The sequence below is a fragment of the Pempheris klunzingeri genome, chromosome 12 (genome assembly GCF_042242105.1).
Source record: "Pempheris klunzingeri isolate RE-2024b chromosome 12, fPemKlu1.hap1, whole genome shotgun sequence".
NCBI classification, from domain to species: domain Eukaryota; kingdom Metazoa; phylum Chordata; class Actinopteri; order Acropomatiformes; family Pempheridae; genus Pempheris; species Pempheris klunzingeri.
The window spans coordinates 26,067,415-26,091,176 of record NC_092023.1 but is presented as its reverse complement, the minus strand read 5'-3'; the positions used below and the strand labels follow the sequence as shown (position 1 = coordinate 26,091,176).

General features: G+C 41.1%; 1 protein-coding gene across 1 annotated transcript in view; it reads right to left on the bottom strand.

The window, feature by feature from the left end:
- LOC139210718 (adhesion G protein-coupled receptor A3) overlaps nt 1–23,762 on the bottom strand; it is a 136,966-nt gene that overhangs the window by 8,161 nt on the left and 105,043 nt on the right. Inside the window, exons 15-17 of the mRNA XM_070840850.1 lie at nt 17,957–18,084; nt 11,194–11,317; nt 1,255–1,400 (exon numbers count right to left, since the gene is read on the bottom strand). Coding sequence (XP_070696951.1) covers nt 1,255–1,400; nt 11,194–11,317; nt 17,957–18,084 — 398 coding nt within the window. The remainder of the gene's footprint in view (nt 1–1,254; nt 1,401–11,193; nt 11,318–17,956; nt 18,085–23,762) is intronic.

The following is a 23,762-nucleotide window of genomic DNA, read 5'->3' as shown; positions in this document are numbered from 1 at the left end:
GGCCAGTCTGAGCTAAAAAGGCCTCAATGCAGAAATTTGCGTCATTCAAAGGAATTCACTCGACTCTAATCTCCGGCGTTCATCAGCGTAATTTTCACATTAAATGAGTCATTACTGTTTAAAATGTAAACTTCTTCCCTCGTGGCAGACAGTGACGCAGATTAAAAATCTAATTGCTTAACGTGAACAAATGTGGGAGAAATCCACAAGGAGAGCCAAGCGGTATAAATAGGAAGACCTGACAGATATGTCACTACAGGGTGAACTAAGCCAGAGGCTCAGAAGAATGCAAACTAGCTGTGGATGTCTCTGCAGATAAACGATGCAATAACTCATCTGTGTAAAGCTATTGTTGTCCTCTAAAGGAAACATGAGCCAGCAAACACCTGAGAAAAAAAATACAGAAACTAGCATAAATTAACAGAGACACAAGTATGCATGCGCTCAGATAGATGGCACACACTCCTCTGCACACGTGGGCGAGAGGAGGAGCAAATAGTTCACAAAGCCCACACACAACTAGACAAATCTGCTCGGCTTGTGACCCGGCACAAAAAAGAAACGTCTAGTTGAGGCCACTTGTCATGTTTCAGATCTGAGTTATTAGCGGTTCCACCAAAGATTGATTTCCCCTTTAATCTTTCTTTGATGGTCTCGTTTTAATAACTTTTGATGGACTGAGAAGGTGAAACCTGGCAATATTTCACAGAAAAGGCAAAGATTTAAACCAAAGTCTGAATTTGTGTTGTAGAGCATTTTTCTTCTTTCCTACCCCCATCAATCACTCCACGGCCTCCTACATTCATCCTGGGCTGTGACACACTGGACTGCGCCACCTAACTGTATATAATGTAGTATCTCCAACTTGCACAGCAACATCAGTTAAAAGCCGCTTATGCATTGACAACCTGATATTATCATTGTTGTATCAGTGCTTTTTTTTTTTTTAACTTTAAAGTAGTAAATACAAGCCTGCGACTTTCTTACAGTACATCTCAGAGTCAGTCAGGTCATGCACCGACAAAAAAAAAAATGAAATGAGAAAGCAAATAATTGTGCAGTGAACCAGCCCTTGGCTTCGAGGATACACATACAAAAATGCAGCAATAACACTGTAAGAAAGAAACGCCGGTCCCACACACACAAACACACACACACACACACACACACACACACACACAAACACACACACAGAGCTGGTTATGTACTTTTCCATCAAGAGGTAGTCGGGGTTGAGAGGACATTTGTGCTTACCTCAACAGGGGCTGTTTGGGAGGCGGAGGCGGGTCACCATCTTGGCTCTGCGGAGGCTTCTTTGTCACCTGTTTGTAAATGTTTCTGGCCGTCACACCGAGCCACAGCATGGTCGACAGGGACGAGTAGTGCAGCACGACCCCGACCTGATATAGGGCGAAAGAGGGTGCATCGAGTTATTTGTTTGACTTGCCTAAACTTGTGCTTCTACATACCGTACGGCATGTCTCTCTGACGAAAACAATGCCAGACTTGATTATGTTCCTGTAACTCAAAGAAAAGATGTTTTTTTCGGGAAGAGCTGTCACTCCTCTCTCAAAAATATCATCAATGTCACTCCAAGGGTGTACCCACGGACGTTTTTCCTTCAAGACCTGACTGCTTTGTCTTATCCTTCACTAAAAGACAGTAATACAAGAACGGAAAGACAGGTTCAAAAAGTGCTATTGAATCATCAAGGTTGTTTGGGATAAGAGCATTATGGTGAGGTTATACCTTTGGATGCTGAGCAGCTCCTTATCAGTTGAGTTAGAGGACACGAGGTGCGCACTGTGAATAATAAATCTGAATATAAATGATAGTCACGTTGACAGCTATCAGCGCGTGATTGTTTTCCAAAACGCACTGTATACATATCTCCACTCGTCCTCGTTTTAATATTCATGAGCTATGTGTGAGTAGGGGAACTGATCTAACTTGTTTAAAGGCTTTGCCAGCTCATAGAAAGAGATGAGGGTTACAAAAGAGAGAGAGAGAGAGAGAGAGAGAGAGAGAGACAGAGACAAAAGGAGAACGGGGGGAGAAAATTAAAATGAGCCGAGTCTTTTCTCCACCCAGTCAGTCTGTTCATGATGTGCTGACAACCTAAGGTACCCAATCAAATGGTTTCTCTCCAGCCTGATAGGCCTAGGGACTGAGGCTAGTGTACCACAGTCCAGATGCTAATTGGAAGTGTCCTTGAGCTGGTTATAGAGAGCAGAGAGCGGGCGGGAAGTCAATCACTGCTGCGGAGTCTGCACACTTCAGCGGTTCATTAGTGCCAAGACCAGACAGAAAGGAAGCGTGTTTGTAATATGGAAATAAGGGGAGTGTAGGGAGCTGGTGAAGGTATGGGGGCACATATTCATCATAACTGGCTGATTAATGTCTCCACCACATTATCTTACAGTTTCAACTTCCTGATCAAACAAACAACAGCTCACCTCTAGGAAGCTGAATTGCATTAGTCAGCATAAATAAAGCAACACAGACGTGTTGTCCGTCTGACAGTAGTTCAAAATACCTAATACAGATCACACAGGTAATTGTCAAGCATATACAGAAGGAATATGTTATCAACCTGCTTAATACAATTTCTCAGGATGTAAATACATTTCTGAGGCGTGTACAAGAACAGCTTTCATGTATCAACTGGTGTCACCTGTTCAGTGTAAACAGATACAGCTGATTATTTCCTGCACGCACTTCGAAGTGAGGATGAAGTCAAAGATCCCCAAAAGAGAGTCAGTGCCACATTTCATAAGTCCGATATAACAAAGATTTTTGGCAGATCCAATCTCGACAGTGTCTAGTACCAATATATTATTTTGAAATATAAAATGAAGCAGACATGGCTCACAGCAAAAAGAGTCAGTCACAATACGGGGAGTCTAGGTATAAAAAAACAGACCTTTATGAGTTCTCTTTTAGAATTTAGATTGACTTTGAATCAGGTTTTGGACATCCTCATTCACCACGAGCCCTCAGAGGCAACTTGCAACAATGCAATTATCTCCCTGGTTGAAAAAAAGTGCCTTTCTAAGTCACTGTGACAGTGACGGGTCAGATTTGTGCCTGTGCAGAAGAAGCTGGCCATTTACCAGCAAGCGGCCTCAAGTCATCAGCTGACATGTTTGGTTTTGATGGGCCTGAATGTTGTCTTGTTGTCTGCGGTATGAAAATCACAGCTTGATTAACAATGAGACGCCCCCCCTCGCTTTACCTGTTACAAAATCCCAGCGTGAGAGCACAAAGTCCGCAATCCCATGACGAGCACGACTAATCTCAGGCTAGAGCAACCAAATAATGATGCCAAAGCCAAAACCACATCATCCGCTGGGACAGCAAATGGGAAAGCAGTCAAATGAATCATTTTTCTTTAGTTGTTTTGAATTAGGACAGTTCCATTTTGATATTTTACTCTTCATAGCTGCTGTGTGCTTTCACCTGATGTGCCTTTGTTCGGGGGAAAATCTGGATAAAAACATAATTTCAGTAAGTGATCGGATCAGTGAGCAGCACAATGATCACACAGTTAACGTAACAGGAGCTGGAAAGCACCCCAGAAAGCCTGATCAATGTGTCGCCATTAAAAAGCCACAGCTCCTGTCACCTCACACTCCCCCCTTTCATCACTTAAGATGGTTGTCAATGATGCATAAAGAAATGAAATAGCACACCCATAAAAAAGTACTTTGATGGAGACTCATGACACTGTGACAGCCAAACAATAATTCTGTTAATTCTGCAGGCGTGCGAGGTCACTGAAACAAAATGAAGAGAAACAGGGGGCTTAAGTTGGCATTTGGTGACACTGTGTCTTTCCGCAGCATCAATACACAGTGTTTACAGCCTTAAATCCCACACAAATACTCAGATCATAATTAGTTGAGTGCACACAGAGATATTGTGCTCTATTCAACTCAACTAAAACGGTCCAACCAAGGATTATGAAGAGCTGTATCCTGGTTGTGTTTGCAAAATGCATGAAGCATTCAGGTAAACCGTGGCAGGGAAATTACTGTCATTTCAAACGTTTTTTTTTTTTTTTTTTTTTCCAGCAGTGAAGATCATTTAGCAACAAGCCTCGAGGAGCATTTATACAAAAAACATATTAGATATTTATGCCACAAATTCCTCACATACGCAGTCGCCTGCTCCGGTGTCTCAGTTTGAAACTAGGTGGGTGGCATAAACATAGCTTATTTCTAATAATCAATACAACAGACGCATGAACACATATTAATTACATTCTTAAATATTTAACAAAAATGAAAAGGAGCTCGAGCACATAAATAAATCATTTGCACAGCTGCTGCAGGATAATAGGTGATATGCTGCATGTGAAGAGGGGAAACTACTGAGCTTCTCGTGCATTCTGTAGACTAATTATTATTGTAATGAAAGGCTAATTTCTCTCATCTGAATTTAGAGCTTTTCTTTATTTCATTCTGGTGACAGCAGCTGCCACTGAAGGTGCGCGTTGGGTGATGCTGCGCTTTATGGGTCACCATGTCAGTCTCATCTTTTCACCTTCAATTCTCAACTAATCAGCGACATTCACGTCTCAAATAAGTCGAGCCTCAGAGCAGATGATGCTGCCTGACGCCTGATGCACACTAGAGGATTTTTAATCGTTTAAATACCGCAGGTGACCCCGGACACAATGACAGATTTTTGATATTTGAATCGCAAGAACGCACACACCAGACGAGTCACCTAAGACACAAGACACATGCTTGTTAATGCCAAACGACTTCAAAGTGGCGAGTACGAAGACTGATTGTCATGGCTGAGAGGACGGAACCAGCGTGGCTTTTTACATTTTGTTGTTTTTCTGTTCAACACAAGTGCACAAAATGCAGCTGGTGACACTTCCCGGTGAGCTCGCTTTCATTGGCTTCTGAGGGTTTCTGCTAAATATTCCATTGTTGTTCCTTTCACACTGCAGGATTTCAAGCTGTAAATATCAGACATGTCATGTCATATTTGCAGGGCTGTTATATTAGACTGCATTAGTTTTAGTATCAAATAAACTGGAAACTGTATGATTGACATTTGTGTATTTGTTCCTTGAAAGTTATGACCAAAATATATCAAGAACGAGACAAAGGCGTTTAATGGCAGAATAAATGTTATCATTGTTTCACTACGAGCTATTAAGAAGTCTCCTTTCAGTGTATCTCAGTTAAACCAGTTTTACATTGTGCTGTTTGTTCTCTAAATTCAGTCAGTTCCAATATCCTGTAAGTTGGGATCCAATGCTTACATATCAGATGCACATTAGAGAACAATACATAATATGAGATGTTCTGTGACAATTTAATGAGAAGAAAGTACAAGATAGAGTGTGAAATAGTAACCCGGTATCACAAAGCAGCACAGAGTAGCAATAAAAGCCTACAGTAGTGTACAGAGAGAATGTCGCTACCCTGCAACAGTAAATAAGAGGACAGTGTACACCAGAACAAAACCTTTACCCACAGTGGTGGAGGCAGACAGTTAAACAGTACAAAACAGAGCAATGCAGATAAGCATAGGGAGGCTGTGGGTAAAAGTGTAAATCGAACAGCCTAATTGCCTGAAGGACAAAACTGTCCCTGTGATTGTTTGTTCTTGACTTAAGAAGTTGCTATTTAAACAGTGAGTAACTCACTCAACCCTTCAGTCATTCAAAAGGAATCAAATTCTAACCTGTTATTCACATGACGTGTGTAGCCGACTTTCCTCCCTTGCAGCGATCATTTTCTGGATACACTTTACTGAGAATGGCAGCTTTCTATGTGAAGACGGCACTGTCAGATGGATTGTTTAACAATTTTAGCGTATGCTAACAGTGCTACATTCAAGTCCCTCCAAGCTGTCGTCTATGGGGCACATTCATTATATTGGCTCCCTACTGTTTTTGATGCATAAGTAACCAGTCTACCGGAAGCCTTTTACATGTAGGAAAATGAGCTCAGGAACACTTAAATTGGACCCAATGGAAACATGGAGAAAATCACTGCATATACTGTAATATCTAGAGTCTTTTTCTTCCTTTTGCAAGCGATTGCAGTCACAACTAATTTCACAGTGGCACACTAATGAGAAAATCCTCTGTAAAGCATCTTTGAGCTGACAGTTGGATATAACCTCAGATCTAGGTCACGTCCTTAGCCAAGTTCTTTGCTAAATTAATAGGTTATTTAATGCCAGTCACACTCAATGACCAATCAACTGAGATGTCTGATCCAAATTTTGATGGTCTAAAGGTTAGATGAGGCAAGACAAAACACAAAAGACTTACTGTATGTTGCTCTGCTGCTTAATACGGACAAAACAAGCCGTGTTGTGAGAAAAGATAGAAATAGAGATCAGAGATGACTTTGAAGGATGTAAAGACAGTGGGTGCTGCATAGCGACAGTGCCACGGTGGGCGGTGCAGGATTGAAGGGTGGCATAGAGAAGAGCAGGAAGACAAGTATAGGATGCAGGTGGAGATGGTTAGGGAGGAGTATGAGGGGCGGAGGGCTGGGTAGGGAGTGCATGCTTGAAGAGCTGCGAGAGCTGCCAAAGCTAGTTTCAGAGCTCCTTGAAGTTCCTTCTGTCGGAGGGAGAGCGTGTACTTATGTGTCCCCCTGGGAGGGCGGGCGAGGGAGGGAGGGGGGTGATGTGTGTGTGTGTGTGTGTGTATAGAGGGGAGGTGGTATGAGTACAGAGAGCTCAGCAGGCACTGCGTGTACGAGTGTGTGCATTTGAATGTGTGTATGTGTCTGTGTGCGTTGTGTGATCACACATCTCCTCAAGCAGTCCTGTAATTATCCCAAATTGTGTCTGGTGGGGCCTGCCTCGATCCCAGCGGAACAGCACACATTCTGGGCTCCTGCCCAAATCTGCAGAGGGTTGTCCTGTTAGCAGTGATTGGGTAAAGGAGGAGCAGCAAGAAACATTCAACGGCCCCGGGATAAAATTAGATAAATGAATGACTGCTAAATAAATTAAAGAGCAAGAGCACGGCCAACTTAGTTAGATGGCTTTGTCAACAACACCTGCACTGACACTGCTGGACAGGAGGCGTGCTACGTGAGCAGACTTCAGGCGCATTTTCTAATAAGATCTACAAGCCATGAATGTTTATAAGTTGTAGCTAATGGATTTATCTTTTGTTCATATTATTAATGTGTCATAGCAAAGAAAGCAAATAAACTTGAACTTAAAGTTGTCTTTGCACAACCCATGTTTCAATTGTGGTTTTTCTTCGATCTTCAATTCATCAGGACTTTAAAAAAATCATTTACTTCAGACCAAAACCCACTGATTAACAAATGATTAAAATTTAAAACTGCCATTGATGGATTATTCTAGATTGGGAATAATTTAACAAGGACTTACTGACTTGTGAAAAACTCACCCTTTATGAATGACTTACTTTCTGAAGTATCAAATAGAAATGTGAAAAGACTGTCACAATGCGCTATGGGTCGCTTGTAGTGATGAACCCACAGAAGTCCTGCAGCTCCCCTCAGCTTTACAGAGCTTTATAGTGAGCTTCACTGCATGTGCTCAGCTCTCTACAGTCGCTTCTGGCCACAGCAGCTACTCTACTACACTACAAACAGCAGACAGACACAGTTAGCAACTAGCTAGCTCGTGAACGCAGTGGAGCATTTAGCAGTTAAAGAGACAGTTAATAACTCAGGAGTTGGTGGAGACCAAAAACAGAGCAACTAGGAGAACAAATATTAGACATTCATTAGCTGTTCAGAAACATGACTTCAGATGAATGATGTTTCTCTGTAACTTCTGGGTGTGTAAATGAGCAACAGTTCACCATGTCAGTTTAAAAAAGTGATGATATGTCAAAATTGTGGTCATAGATTGTTTCCACTGGCCCCAGCTCACCCTTTATTAATGACTTACTTCCTGATTAGTCTTAATCTGTGTCCCAGTGCTAACCTTAGTTGACAAATATATGTCAAAGCTAGCGAGTATTTTAAACCAACATTTCTCTCTTTTCTCCCATAAAAACATTCAAATATTTTTCTCAGCGACAGACACATACATTTTTCTGCTCAAATGTGATTTGGGGTGACTAAAACAGACATTCATTTGTTAGTTTGTGAGTCGAACTAACTAGTAAAGCAGTTTCATGGATCAGAGGAGTGTGCTTGATGTCAGCTGTCAGCAACGCTGTTTAGATTTCCAAAGAATGTGTCTTCTTCACATTTTGCCTATTGATCTAACAACGTGAGCGACTACATCCACTACATCATGCCCACATATTACATTCAGGAGCTAAAGACTCAGTCCAGATGTAGAGCCAATTTTTAACAAATTTCAAGAAAAATCAAGAGTATCAAGATCAAGAGCTGGTGGCACTAATTCTAAACTCAGGTGTAATTAAACCAGTGCAAAAAGCACAGGAATTTTGCATTTCTATTTGTTTCATGTGCTCATTGTACCACATCTAGTGTTTTCATCTGTTTTTTCTTTTATTGGCTAATATTCATGTTTATACATAAACATGCAATTTTTGATTAAAAAGCAAGTAAGTAAACAAGATTTGTACTTCGCAGGGTGTGTAGCAGTTGGAAAGTAAAAGTGTTTATGTATTCTCTGGTGTACATTATGTTAACATGACATTGCTTTTTAAAAAACTTTAAACATATTTTTTTTGACATTTTTGCGTTTCAACTTCTTGTTACTTATTGGCCTACATCTATGGCAAGACCAATATATCTGTGATAAAATCATATTGACCATTAATGTAGGATTGGCAATTTATTGGTACGGCTCTAGCTACAACTTATTAACCCAAAGCATACTATGCCTCATCAGAAAATGGTAATGATTTAAGACATCATTGCAGAGTCAATACTGCATATTGGTGTGAGTATCTTTTAATCTTGCAATGGTGGAGAGAGTTCAGAGCATGAACTCCATCCTCACGATGACTATCAGCAGAGCGAGGCATAGAGTTGTTACTTAGACTTCTTTATTTTAGACTTCTTTATTTTATCCCCCATAGGGGGAAATTTTCTTGTTACAGCAGCAACAATATAAACAGGGACAGTGAAAGAAACACAGCAATAGAAAAGACAAAAAATAGCAAATATAAATATAAATATAAATATAAATATAAATATAAATATAGATATAAATATATGGATTGTGATGAAATGAAATAAATATTTACACCATAGGATATTTAGTGCATAATTACTGCATAATTATAAAGATATTAATGCGAAGTTAACCAGGAGGGGGGCAGGTGAGTAAGGAAAGCTGTGTTTTATGACAAACCCCAGCCGTTTTGTGTCATTTAAAGTTGTGGAGGAAGACTTGACAGCTATGATGCGTGTGGTGACTTTGCACAGACTTCCCTGTCACTGAGCCTCCTGCTAGGCAGCTCAGGCAAAGGTAGCTGGCATAAAATACGACACTCTGCATTTTAGCATGGAGAATATGGGGCCACCTGAAGCGGTTGTGACAGCACAAGAGGCAGCGGCGTCCCATCAGCTCACAGTATAGGGCATGAATGAAGCCCATTGATAGAAAACAGGAAGTGAGTGGAGGCAGTTGAAACGGTGCGTGAAAAGTAAAAAAAACAAAAAAAAACAGTTTACATCAATCTCTTAACAGCTTCATACAGTAGAGCCCCCTCACTAAAGAGAGCTGACAGTAGAGGATGCTCTCCTCCAGCTGATGTTTCATGCTCACATCCTGAACAGGTCCAGCTATCAATCAGCTGGAGAGAAAATCCACCAGGACCATGTGGCTTTCCAACCACGTGAAAAAGTACAAAAAGAAACACATTACTTATTCTCGCTTATTTCTCTCTTTTTGACACCGACTCTGATCTCGGCCAAGATTTCCACTTCCTCAAACATATGTACCATCTCTATTCGGTCATTTCAAAATGCTTTGGCCGTACTGTTAACAATACAATCCAATTATGGCCAATATAACCAGAATATTTTCCAGTTACTTTACAACATTCTGTATTTACTATATACATTATAATGTCTTCTTCCTTGCTACGCCTCCATTGTTCTGATATAACAATGTAAAAATAGTGAAGTGCCAGCAGGCAGAAAGCCATTTCCCCGACCTGTTTCTGAATCTGTCCTGACATCCCAAATCTCAATGTCCCTCCACAAGTCCTGCATCACTCATTCATAACTGTGGGCAAAGATTGAAGCACCACCACTGTGGCCACACATTGACTGAACAGGGTCATAAAGTCCAACTGCATCGCAGGAAGAGGACGGCGTTCCTTTTTCCATCCTCTTAGGCAGTAACAGATGGTAATGTACTGTACTAATGTAAAATTCTGATGATCCAAAGAGACTTTGGAGAACAACTTTTTTTTCTCCTTTGTCTTTTTATAGTTTGCAAACATAGAATCAACCATTAATCATTATGTACGAAACAGCTGAAAGCATGCAGAAAGAACTCCTTTACAAGCTGCACTCATACAAATATAGATTTATGTAGGCAGAGAGAAGAAGTGACGAGGCATGCTGGTTTGTCTGGGACAGCCCTGGTTTCAAGCTGGGTGTCATCTGTGCAAATATGGGCACCCCAAGCTTGATGGAAGTGATAGTAAAGCTAATCATCAGCAAATTGAAAGGCAACAGAATGAATATGCTAAATAAGATTAACAAGACTAAGAGTTATTAGCCACACTAATGGCTCTTGGAGGCTGTAAATACTAACGTGCTTCCTATGACAATACTAACATTTAGTGAGGATGATGTACCTGTGATACTGTCATTTAATAAACAGTTATATGATGACTGTACGGTTAAACTACCATGGAGAGAAATATCTGTATGACTTCTAATAACTATACAGTGCTTCTTTACAAAATGTCCACAGAATGACATTAAATTAAAGTTACGACGGTCACGACTAACCCTTGGCAACAAGACTGGACACAGATAGACAAGAGAGAGGCAGAGAGTGAGGGCATGATGGGAAAGCCTGAATCATCAGTGGTCATTGTGCCAGCCGGTTACTAAAAAGCGTGACCACACCACACAATCAGCTGTTGCATGAAAAGCACATAAAGCTGGGCCACAACGAGTCCACATACTTCACTTTTAGGACCCTTGTTGCCAACACCTGAAGAGACATTCATAATCATTTTCATGAAATGCTTGGAGAGTGGGATGAATGAAAAGGGAATGCACTTACTGCTTGACAGATGATGGGGTATTTGATTCGATTGATGCCGCCGGCAAACACAGCAAAGGTCAGAGCCGTGTGGAAACAGAAGTTGAGAAGCATATGCCATCCCTTCCGACTGATGCGGATTGCGCTGCCAAAAAAGACCAAGAATCAAACAAATTAGCAGATACACATCATACCCAACAGTGTTTTGTGATTTCTCATAAAGTAAAAATCTCATTGAGATTCAGGTTTCAAGGTGCACTGCCTATCAGTCGCTTCAAATTTGATTTAAGCCAGTCTTCTACAAGGTCTGCATAAACCCACCTTTTCTTTTACCTTGCTACTGCCATATAGATTAACAACCACAGGGGAGCCCCGGGGAACGCTGCTCATAGAGTTTGAGTAGTGCAAACAAGCCATTACATACTCCACTGCCAATACATGTGCTGAGTACATTTTTCACCACTTTTAAAATACAATGAAAAGATTAACCGTGGCTCAACTTTAAAAAGTCAAGGAATAATTTGCAGTAAGCATTCACAAGCTGAATCAACATTATTCTATTCATCAACACATTTTTCATATGCAAATCATTCAGCAGAGCTATGTTTTGAAACTGTAGGGGAAAATTTTCTTTTTATGGTTGTCAGCAAGTAGTATAATATCATTTTTGCAGGCTCCATTATGATTATAAATAGTAACATGGGGTTTTAAGTCTGACTGAAGACACTTGCACATGTCAAAGGGAAGAACTAGGTCATGCTCATGTCGGTCATTAATCGCGCGCACAGCATCACTCATGTTCTAACTGCATTCACTCTTCACAACGAAGTGCATCACAACAATTACATTGTCGAACAGTGGAAACCTTGAAGAACACCCTGAAGCACAATAGAACCAGTAACGATCCGGGAACACACATAAAATTAGACTTATGTCCTTGAGTCTGTGGCCCTGGTGAAGGCTGGCAGCTCTGCCCACATGTCAACCTTGAGAAGAAACAATGTAAAATCACGCAGACTAACGATTTTCAGCTGACTCTTTTTTAAATTTGGCCTCCATTTCAAACTCACTTTAATCAAAAAAAAACATTTTAGAGAATGAAATTGAAAATCGAGACTACATGAAAAATTCATGCAGTAGTCAAGAAAAAACTGTATCGTAAACTGTATTTTTTCATTTATACTATCTGATCATTTACTACAAAGAACTGCGCCAAACCACATTGCTGTCTTTCTTTTTTAATCTCCGCACGGACGGCACTACTGTACAACAAATGGTTTCTTCATAAGATTTCCTTTATGAAAAAGCAAAAAACAACACAAACGTTCAAAGATCCATGCCATTCAGTGACAGAAGCACACCGCCTCCAAGTTCATTTTGAACTTTCAGAAGAATATTGTTTACAGGAAAGCTGTTTAAAATCTTCAGATAATGATGAGAACGTGATGAGAAAAAAAATAAAAATAATGAAAAGCTTCAGTTTTAATATATGCACCTTTTCAAAAGGCCAAACCCTGCATGTACACAGCGATAAATACTGCACTATCAAAGGGTTGAGAATAACTTAAATCCTCAGTTGGCAAAATGGTAGCTATTCCAAGAAATTGTATAATCTTTATTTAAGAACGATGGACTTCAACCAAAGGGCTATTCATAGAGTCTTAGTAGGAACTCGGTGTGTTATTCAGGGTACAGCCTTCCTGCTCCAGCTCCTTCACACACGTTCACACATACAGTACATGCAGTGGTATGTGCACACAAATAGGAATCAGGCTGGTTTGATGATGAAATAAAAAGAGATTGCTTCCAGTTGGCTGGGCCAATTGAAGTTTTCACAATGTAAAACTATGCACTCATACTCACTTTGTGAAATATGGCATCAGCCAGGGGGGGTACACAGCCTTGGGCAGGGCACTTAACCTACATTACCGTTTCCATCTAGCTGTTAGAGAATAGACTAAATAGGCCAGACAATATACTAACACATTTGTTGTACTGTGTAAAGTAACAGACCATTGGTTCTTTTAATTACTTTCCTGTGTCAGCTCCCTCCTTTTCATCCATACCGTCACTGTCACCATTTGAAATTATATAACACTGTGCTGGAAATCTCCACTCCCCAAAATGGAGGAGCGGAGCCCCGGCTGCACGTGAGCCAACTGTAGATGAAGCAGTGGCTCAGCAGTGAGCTGTGAGGCGTGTCTGGGGCCGGGCTTCACTGCTCTGTGCAAGGGGAGGGAGAGTTAAAGCTGCTGTTGTCGATGCCTCTGCCGTGGTCCAAAAACTGAACTCCATCCAGCAATGAGGCCATAAATCAGGCCGGCCGCTGGCCTCCCTGGAAGGGGGTTTTCATAGGCTCTGCTTAGGGCTTTCATTGGGTCAAGTACATTAACCTGGCAACCCTCCACATCCCCATCTCCCAGAGGAAAGGGAAGGTTGGGGGGGGGGGATAAAACTGTCCTCTCACTGCATCTGCTCTGTCACCCTACACCCACTGCTAAACCAAATGTAGGGGACAATAAAGCGATGGACGGTATGGTATGACACATTATACAATGGGTAGCCTCAGCCAAGCCATTTCATTGGAGGAAGACACGTTCCAAACATGCTAATAAGTCCCATAAACCATCAGTTACAGTGCTGTTAAATGGAGAAATGGAAGTGGTTTTCGTTCTAATTGTGAAGGATACAGGGGAGCAACCTGGGCTATCAATAAGCCTATGTTAAAAGATATCCCAATACCAATACATGTGATATGTATGTGTAACTGCTCCGCTATGTTCTTTAGCAAGCTGCTAACATCATGTGTCTGGCATTTGTTGCCATCAGATCACATTGTGATTATTCCTCTAAAAGCCATTAAATTATAAATTAACTGAGAAATCACAAAGCTCTACATGACAGTGCTTACTGTCGTTTCTCTTTGGATTCTTGTGTCCACTACTTTTCATCAAACATAACCAGGCAGCACAAATAGTAGTAGATATTATCAACCACATGAACCCTGTGTTGTTTTTGCTCCCTTTAATTATAGGCTAGGGATCCTCAATTCCATCCAGTATTGTTTTCTCTTTCTTATGGGCTCAATAACAAGTCATTCTAAATTTGTCCACCAAGATGTTTTGGCTGATGTAAAAAGCGAGTGTAATGTTGTCATGTCCTGAGCCTCTATCTTTTTTCAGCCTGCGCAGGATGTCTTCACATTTAGTTACATTTGCACCATGGAAAGTTACTGTTAACAGGTCCTGTAAGCATATTATACAGAAAACAATCAACTGCATTACTTTTGATACAAAAGAAAAAGTCGCTCAGATATATGATGTGATGCAGAAGTTATAAGAAACATCCTATTTATGCTTGAAATATGCATCAATGGGTATTGATGACCCCTTGGGGTTGGGACGATATGCTTTTCTCTAATTTGATACTATCACCATATGTGGGTGCCAATTTGATATGTTTAGGGGTTTTAAAATATTGCAATGTATCTACAAGTATCAGGATTTGATATCATCATTTCTTTTTCTTTATCCTTTTAACACTGGACCATGGAACGGATGTAGGATCCTACACTGATACTGTAAACCATGAGGCATATTTACAAGAAACAGTGCACATCATTTTAGTGATGATGTGTTAGTAAAATGTTCACATACAATAGAGTGAAGTAAATTGAATCTCCAACATGAACTTTTCCTGCTTATCAAGCTACTGCCATAAGATGGCTTAGCTAGCATTTTGCTTTCTCTGAACTGCTGGATGGTGTTTTCAATGTTTATTTCATTGAATGGAGGGAGTAATTGGCAAGTTTCTCCGTGACAGTGCTGCTGAGTGCTCCCGAGCAGCACACTGTATCATTAACACCAGTGAACAGGGAAGTGCACGGGGAAAAATAAATAAATGAATAAAAAAGCAATGGCTGTGTGAGGGGCTGTGCTTCAGCGTTAGCTCCATCCAGCTACCGTGAGCTGGGACAGGTGCGTGCATGAATGGGGAGGGAGAAGGAGGACAGCATTTGTGTGTTTTTAAAAACACATTTAAAATGTGAACGTTCCTTTTTGCTTCAGCTTTTGTTTTTCCTGAAGAGGATATGATGTCATGTTACTCCTAGAATGCAACCACGAAAACAGTAACTTCTTTCCATCTCAGCATGGGCTAAAGTATCAACTCAGACATTAAAAATAGATGAATAGAGTCAGAAGCACTGCGATACTTTAGTGAATACATTTCTTTTTCCAGCCCCTGACCAGTTGACTAAGACTAAGTTCCTCTAATTCCATCAGTATGTAAATAACATCAGTGTGTGTCATTTTGACTGAGTTAGAACTCTGGGAATGCTTTTGATGCAAATTGCGGGAATTGTGGGTTCAAAGGATTTTGGGTTCAAAGACATGATACAGTCTTTTACAAGGCTCATGCACCATGCATCATCACTGCACCCATGATTCCAAATTGTATCTAGAGGCGCTGCATACATTTATGCATGTGTGTGTGTTTAAGTGAGCTGCAGTGAAAAAAATGACAAATTCAAACATACACAACCTACCATGCCTATCCTTGAACTGCCTCCCTCACATTTTGCCCATTTAACACGCGGTCCCGGCGTTTCACGGCTTGGATGCCGTCAGTCAGCTGGAGTGATACTACACAACTCAAGTGTTACTAAACAAAGATGTGTTCTATCGCCGGGGAGCGCCTAGAGGGAAGTGTGTGGGACGAGGAGGTGTTGGAGTTTGTTAATGTGAGTGCCGTTGAAAGAAAAAGCCTCTAACCCTCCCCTGTGTGTGACAGACACCACTAAAGCTCTGGCTTCATATTTTAAATATGGGCTTGTTCTCACTCTAGTTTGGACTGGAATTAATGCATTTGGGCTCTGAAAAGCACTTTGTTGATGAATGAGTGTGTTAATACATCCTGGTTACAATTTTAGAGTATCTCAGTTACGCCTAAGCCAACACCTTACCCTGGTTTCAGAGACCTGGATAGGCCCTTACCCTGGTTTTGAGAAAGTGGATATGCTAGCTGAAGCACTCGGACAGAAATGTGATTACGGTTGCACGTGAATGCCTTTTCCAGGTTTGCGATTCTATAATTCTTTACGCTGCGCCATGCTCACAGGTGTGTCAGCATCTCAAGCTGCAGTGGTATTGTCGCTCTCGTTTCATCAGCAGTGATGAGATGGTAATTCGTAACAGCTGAAGTAACTCACTCAGCAGACAAACAAGTATTCAGAAATGAAGACACACTTGCATGATCATACATGCGGACAATGATTTTTTTTTTTCTGATTCCAGTGTAACTTGAAATAGCGTGCAGGGTAAGATGCTTTGTTCCTCCGTTGTTAAATATGGTTTAACGCCTTGTAAAATATGTATCAACACAGCTAATTTACAGAATGTAACAGTTATGTATCAACTAAAAGTCAACACATGTAACCGTGTTGCTTTGCACCAGCTGTAGTTTAGCACCTACGATGTTCATATAAAGATTCATTTAAAACAGAAAGGAATATGCATGGTTTTTTGTTTTTTTTCCATAAATGCAGTGTTGCATTGCTACTATTTTGTTTTAAAAGAAGACCCCTGATTGAAGGTTTTAGTTTCTTCACCTCATACCTATCAATATATCTTCAAATCCTTTGAATCACGACTGCGTATTTTAAAATGACCAACAACTTGATTTATAGGCCACTAATTCTGCACAAAACAGCACAATATCCAATGTGGTTTGTTGACATTTCACTCGAATCAAAAATTTCAATCTCCTGTAATTGTGAAATTGCTCCCGCTTGTGTGGCAGTTTTCTTTTTTTTTTCTTCCGTCAATACTGCAGTGCCAGATGACAGTAAGTGATGCTGCTGTTTGGTGCCCCAGATGCTGTCATCACTGTCTGACTGCAGAAGGACGCACCCTGTCTCTGTCCCAGGTGACACAGATGGATGCAAACTGCAAATGCTGCAGCACGTTCACACGGTTTCATAAATTTTGTGCGTCAGACACAGTCAGGACAGGCAAACATAAATAAAACCAAATATCTCTGTCTGACAAAACATCAGCGAACTGTGTGATTCTAAGAATGAAGCAATATTTTCTGAAAATTAGACATTTGAGACATTTCCTTTATATTAAAATGGATGAAGAGCTATTACAATAATACCATATTAATGCCACGGACATGATAAAGTGACTGATGTTCTACAAGAACAACAGATGATGAATGGCGTGCTGAAATAATAAGCCAGTCAGCCCCCCCACCCCCCCACCCCCCGCTTTAATAACAGCATCCACTGCAGATGAAGCTAAAAAGAGCAGACGAATGCCACAGTGTCAAACCACGAGAGCCACACGGTGTGTTCTGTCCTCATCTCCATACGAATAAAAGGAACAAAGGTGGCCTAAGTACCCCTTTGAAATCCATTAGCAGCATACATCTCTGCTATGACTGTCTGAAACACACACACACACACACACACACACACACACAAATACACACATCTGTGCATGTGTTTTAGATCCTCTTAGTCAGACAGGCTGCAGTGCTTTACGCCAGCCTAAAGCATCTGACTCACACCACCGTCAGCCGGGGATCTGTGACAGAGGACTCAAAAACAAACTGTAAACCATGAAGGAAAAAGGGCGAGAAATGACGAGATTACATAAGATTCTGCCTGAGCGTCCACAGACCAAGTTAATGGCTGGGATTTTAAATTAAGGCGCGACAGGTCGGAGGGGCTTAAAGTTTAAATGTATACTTCGACTGAAATGAGGTGGTGCTTTTTCCTTACCTGTGGTGCACTATGTAGGTGATGATGGAGGCGAAGAGGCAGAGCAACATGACCGCTGTGCAGGCATACACGACCGGGTGCAAAAACTCCACAGGGTACGGGGGGAAAGACAGCACCTTCTTCAGATCCTGAGGCGGAAAAAAGAGAGAGAGAGAGAGAGAAAAAGTCAGGATGAGACAAAGTCATCGCAAAAAACACTATCACAAAAATAATCAGTGAGAGAAGAAGAACGAGGCCTGCACAGTGACAGCATTTCCGACAACCCGCCCAAAGACGAAGATGATGAGCTCTCCATATGCATAGGCACAGTATACTGCTCCGAGGAGATATGCAAGCAAAATACAAATGAATGTCAAGGAAATGTCTTCGAGTTAGAACACTGTCCAAATAAGCATAAAAGAGTAACAACCCTGTCGACTGTGAATATTCTTCCCCCCCGCATTTACATTTTGCATTTCAGGCATTTAGCTGACACTCTTAGCCGGAGCGACTGAATGCAACAATAGCATAAGCTTCCGAGTCTGCCAACATAAAAAGCAAAACAAAAATGGAAAGCAGCCAAGCAAAAAGAAAAAAATATAAGACAAAGTTAAGTCGCTAAAGGAGACATTGTTAACAGACGCTCATTAAGCCCTTATCATCATTACAGTCAATTTGCTTGGTAATTTATTCGACATGAACGTGTTCAACTCTTACAGCTCAAAGTTTGACAGTTACAGCTTAAAACTCTCAAAGTACAAGATTTTTTAACTTTTTAATACTTTTTAGGGTTTTTTATCTGTAAGCTTTAGATCTGTTGTATTAACAGACAAAAACAAGCTCTGGCAAAAACTGTACACCCACTTCACATGTGCTCCACTGCTCTTTGCTCGTGGAGACAACAGTGACGTCACGATTTTGGACTTCATCGTGTTGACGTTGCTAAATAAAGCGCACCTTATCTCCATAACCCTGCCAGCTCAGTGTGGGTTTGTGTCTGCGAGAGTGATCCACATACACGCTGTCTGACTCCATCATTGTCTCTGCGAGTAGCCAAGTGGGATATTCTCTCCCCATGTTTATCCAAAGGCTGCGGAGCCTGTCGGGCCTGTGACGGGTTGTGACCTTCAACTGAGCATTTACAAGCACAGGTGTAAAGTAGTGGCCCGAGATGAAATTAAAGGTTTGAGGAACAGGACACCGGGGAGATGTTAAACAGGAGAGTGTCTGGTACAGAGACTCAGTTGCTGGAGCCAAGATTTCTTTTCAAATGTTAGTAATTTTTTTCAGTGTCACCTATGTGTGGTGCTGACTCTTTGTGGCTTTGTTGCAAATACAAGCAGTCGTCGCTCTGATGTTGTTGTGCCACTTCCAAGAGATCACTTTGTCTTTACTTGGATTCAGCAGCAGAGGTTTTGTAGACATAATCTGAAATTTAAGACAACCCACATCTTTTATTTACTATAGGGCTCACACTAGTGCGACGTGATCAACATCTGAATCAGTATTTTCTATTATGACGCAATACTGTAATTCACAACTAGTGGAGGACAAGTGCATTGACAGCAGTGACTGATAACAAGAGAGTGCAAGAATAAGAGTGTTATCATATAGAATATTCACAGGTTATTCTCACTGAAGCCTTGAAGTTCCAAAAATAGTATTTAGGAAAAAACTACAAGCATAAAAACATCACTGATGCATGTCTGATATCTGTTTTTTTAGCCTTTCTGAATGATAGCATGTCCAGCTAAGTCACTTAAAGGATCTTACAGGGTTCTTATTTTAAAACAGTGAGCTGAGAATATTAAAAATGACGTTTTCAGCCAACTCATGGAGTTAAAGCTACCTAACTCACATAGAATGTCTGTAACAAAACCCAGACCAGCACTGACCCGTTACAGGTTGCATCATTTACACCTACTAGAAACACTAGCATTGATCTAGAGTTGTGCCTGTGTCCACCTGATGAGTCCAGTATTCACTTTCATTTTAGTTCTGTTTGCCACTCCACCAACTCCTGAGGGAAATATGTGGACCTTTAGCTGCTAAAGCCTCGAATTCCTTCACCTCTTAGTTGCTGACTTTGTCTGTCTGTTGTTTAGTGCTAACAGGCAGTGGACAGTGGGATTATCACAGATTTTTCTAAAAACAGCTACCTGCTGCTTTCTGGAAACAGCACTGGTGAGACTGAATCAAAACAGAGAAAATGGGGGTTGAAAAACCAAAACATTACTCTGAAAGACACTAAAACACACCATAGAGCTGAGGGGACTGCTGAGTCAAGGGATCAGTTTTTTATGGGTTTCTCACTGCATGTGACACCTTTCACATACATGTAGTCATTTCATCCATCGCTAACATAAGAAATATTGATAAGAGCAGCTTTAACAGTAACCACAATATCACTGAAGATCTTGCTTAACTTCGAAAAGGGGTGGAAGGAAAATCAGCTGGGCCACAGATCTTTAAATAATAAAGACATTTATGACTGCAGCGTGTAGCTTGTCCAGAAAATCAAAAAGGACAAGAGGGAGGGAAGAGCAGGAGAGAAGACAGTAATTAGACCTGAGCAATAAAATATACCATCATGTGGGAGCGGCATGAAGCAAACACACAGACAGATACACAGAGGGTGTAAAAAAAAAAATAAATGTCAGTGAGAAGGAAAAAAAGAAAGAGAAGTGAGAGTGGCTCTTTCGGGGCAAAACACAACATGACAAACACATTCCGAAAATCCAAAAACAGCTTCACATATGTTTGTTACAGATCTACGGGGAACTATTAAGTTTGTATTTGTCCTCTGAGCGATGTCATGGAGGGACAATGAAAACTTGTGTTAATTACCGCTGAATTGATGTTGCAGAGGAAAAAAAAAAAAAATCATGGCCTGAAGTATAAGCAAGAAATCCTGCTGAATTGAAGCTTTTAAGCCAGTAAGCTGATTTATACACTTAAAGAGCAAATAACACTTCATAGGAGTTTAGATCATGAAAAAAAAAAACCCTCCAAACAAATATCAACTAAAGGTCAAAAAGAAATGGTGTCAGAGGGAATCAGTTTCTGCAGTGGTAAAAACTAGATCCTGCTCATATTGAGCAGCTCACTGTGATGCTACATAAACATGGCGAGTGATGGCAGCAACAGTTGAAGGGCTTTAAGTGTGAGGGAGGAAGCCACACATTCCCATGGGACATATTATCATCATCACTGGGCTTAAATGTTGGCTGAGAATGTAAGCCTCTCACCTCCAGAGTCTCGAACCATTTCTCTCCAACCCACAGCTGTGTGCTGAGCTGCTTTACTCAAAAGCCATCTTTGAAGTGTTTACTCACAAAACCATATGCGTGCCCCAGTGCTTTGTTAATAACAAGTAGTATACTGACTTTTAGTATAAGAGAAATCAATGCACTTTGCACAAAAACTGCACCGAGCTGCAACTTTGAAAGCTATTTCCAACATTAAGCAGCTCCTAGTAGCTTCTCTATTTCTGTCAAACAATGCATTGCAGGACAGTAACAGTGATGCACAGTGTCCATTAACATCTTTGTCACAATCCAAGCAATCTAAATATGCATGCTGGCATTTTTGAGTATACTTAATTTTGGATTGTTTTCAGTGTTTTCAGAGCTACACACTTGAAACACACTTTGAGTTCATTAAAAGCCTAAAAGCCCTGCTAACAGCAGCACGCACTGCTCCAAGCACCCAAGTGAGCTGAGACAGACTGACATCACCATCCCAGCTGAGCTGTCAATAGTGGAGCTAAAAATCAGGTGTGACTAAAGGTGCAGGGGCAGGACTGGTCTTCATATCTGAACGGTAGGAAAGAACGTTTGCACACAGATGAATCAGTCACTGCTATTTTCAGTTAGCTCTCCTTGTTATGTTGTAACAAGGAGAATATTACTCCCACAAGAAGCCAGATCACTATAGCTGCTGACATTTTATGGACCAAACAATTAGTTAGTCATAACCCTACGACACAGTATCAGGAGCATCACAAGACAATTTCATGAGACTTTACAACAAACATCTTTTCAGGCTATTTCACTGTCGCAGACAAATTTCCAAATTCAGAATAAATTCAGTCTAAGCTGTCTTAACTCTCTATCTTGACGCGAACACGTTTCATATTATCAGAAGTTTTAGTCTGGGCTCATGCAAATAGTGAATGTCAATGATGTGAACATTGTAAACAACCAATGAATGCGTTTTAATCTTCAGCACCAAAAGTCTCCATGGAGGATGCTACATGCTCTAGCTAACCGCTGTCCCAAAATAATAATATAACCGAGCTAAATCATATAAATGCGGCTGCGGTATAGCCTGTCTCTCTTTCTCAGCCTCACAGTAGAAGTGCAGGTTTGTAGCCTGATACATTAGGACTACTTTAGCAGTTGTACTTATACTGTAAGAATTCTATGTATTTGTCTGAAACTTAACACTGAACCTGTCATGTTGTACTGATCATTTGAGTGAGCTGATGACGCTCAGGTGTTCCTGGACTCATGTCATTGTTTAAAGAGGTGATGTAAAAAAACCTGGGAAATAACGGCGAGTAATCTCCAAAGTTGTAGTCTTGCAAACGCTGCGAGATCCCCAGACTATGAAAACTCTGTGGCTTGTGACACATTGTCTTTTAGATGTGAGAGGGTGTCAGAGTACTCTTTGGAAACTCTTTTCAAAGTCGTCTAGTGTATGGCAGGCATAACAAACAAACACTTCAAGCAAAAGTGCTAGTGGACTACACTAGCCAAACAAGGACGGCAGTAGCCTAAAGGTTTGAGAAGAAGCTGGCTGGCTGAGAGAACCAGGCTGGCTGAAAGTGAATGAGTAGCAACACTTCTTCGACAACTGCTACATAGGCACCCTTGTGTAAGGTGCTGAGCAGCTGCTCAGAGGCCAACAATAGAGGAACTGCCATTTTATGGGGCAGCATATACAGCAGCATAGTATGAAAGTGAAGAAGGGCAAAGCTAGAATAGAGCCTGCATGCTCAGCAGAACCCTCCCCTGGACAAATAAAGGTTAAAAAAAGACCTTCCAGCAGGCAGAGCTGGGGGAGAGAATAGAGAGGAAAAAATGGAAGAAGGATGAAGGGAGGCCGTCCCTTTCAGCAGATGGATGGGCCGAAAGAAAAATGGTGAAGCGGACTACAGGGTGCCCTGGACAAATTGCTCATATGGCTCCTAGAAACAGTGTTTATGCTCTTGGGGTTATGTAGGGCAAAGTGCTGCAGCACATTCAGAAGAAAAGGCTTGAATGGGATGAAAGCACAATATTTGTAGTGAAAACTTAAATACTCTAGCTCTTCACCACTGCTCCTATTAACCCCCCAGTAATACTTTTCTTTGCAAGCATGTGCAGAATCTGCTGTATGTGAGTCTCTTAGAGGCTGCTGCACTTGAGTTTTACATTGACTCCTGTATATTTACGTTGTGTATGGATCGCACTGTCCTACAGATGCAGATTGTAAAGTTGCAATTCTCTTGTTGTCATGATGACTGATAGGCCATTGGCGTAGCTCGCAGCACGCTCTAAACTACTCTACTCTTACACTTCCTTGCAAAAGTCAATAGCAGAATGCCAGCGAAGGACAAAGCAGCCAGCCTCGAATGTGATTCCTCTACTGAAGTTATTATCATTACTGTGATTGTATTACATCACAGCACCGTGGCCACTTTGTTACTGTGTCTGTGCGGCAGGACAATGTGACCGGTCCTCTGACAGCAAAATTAATTACAGAGAAGCAACGATATTAACATACAGGGCAGCTTAGTTTAGCCTATTCTGGATTAGCACTGGCATGTTATATCTAAACATGC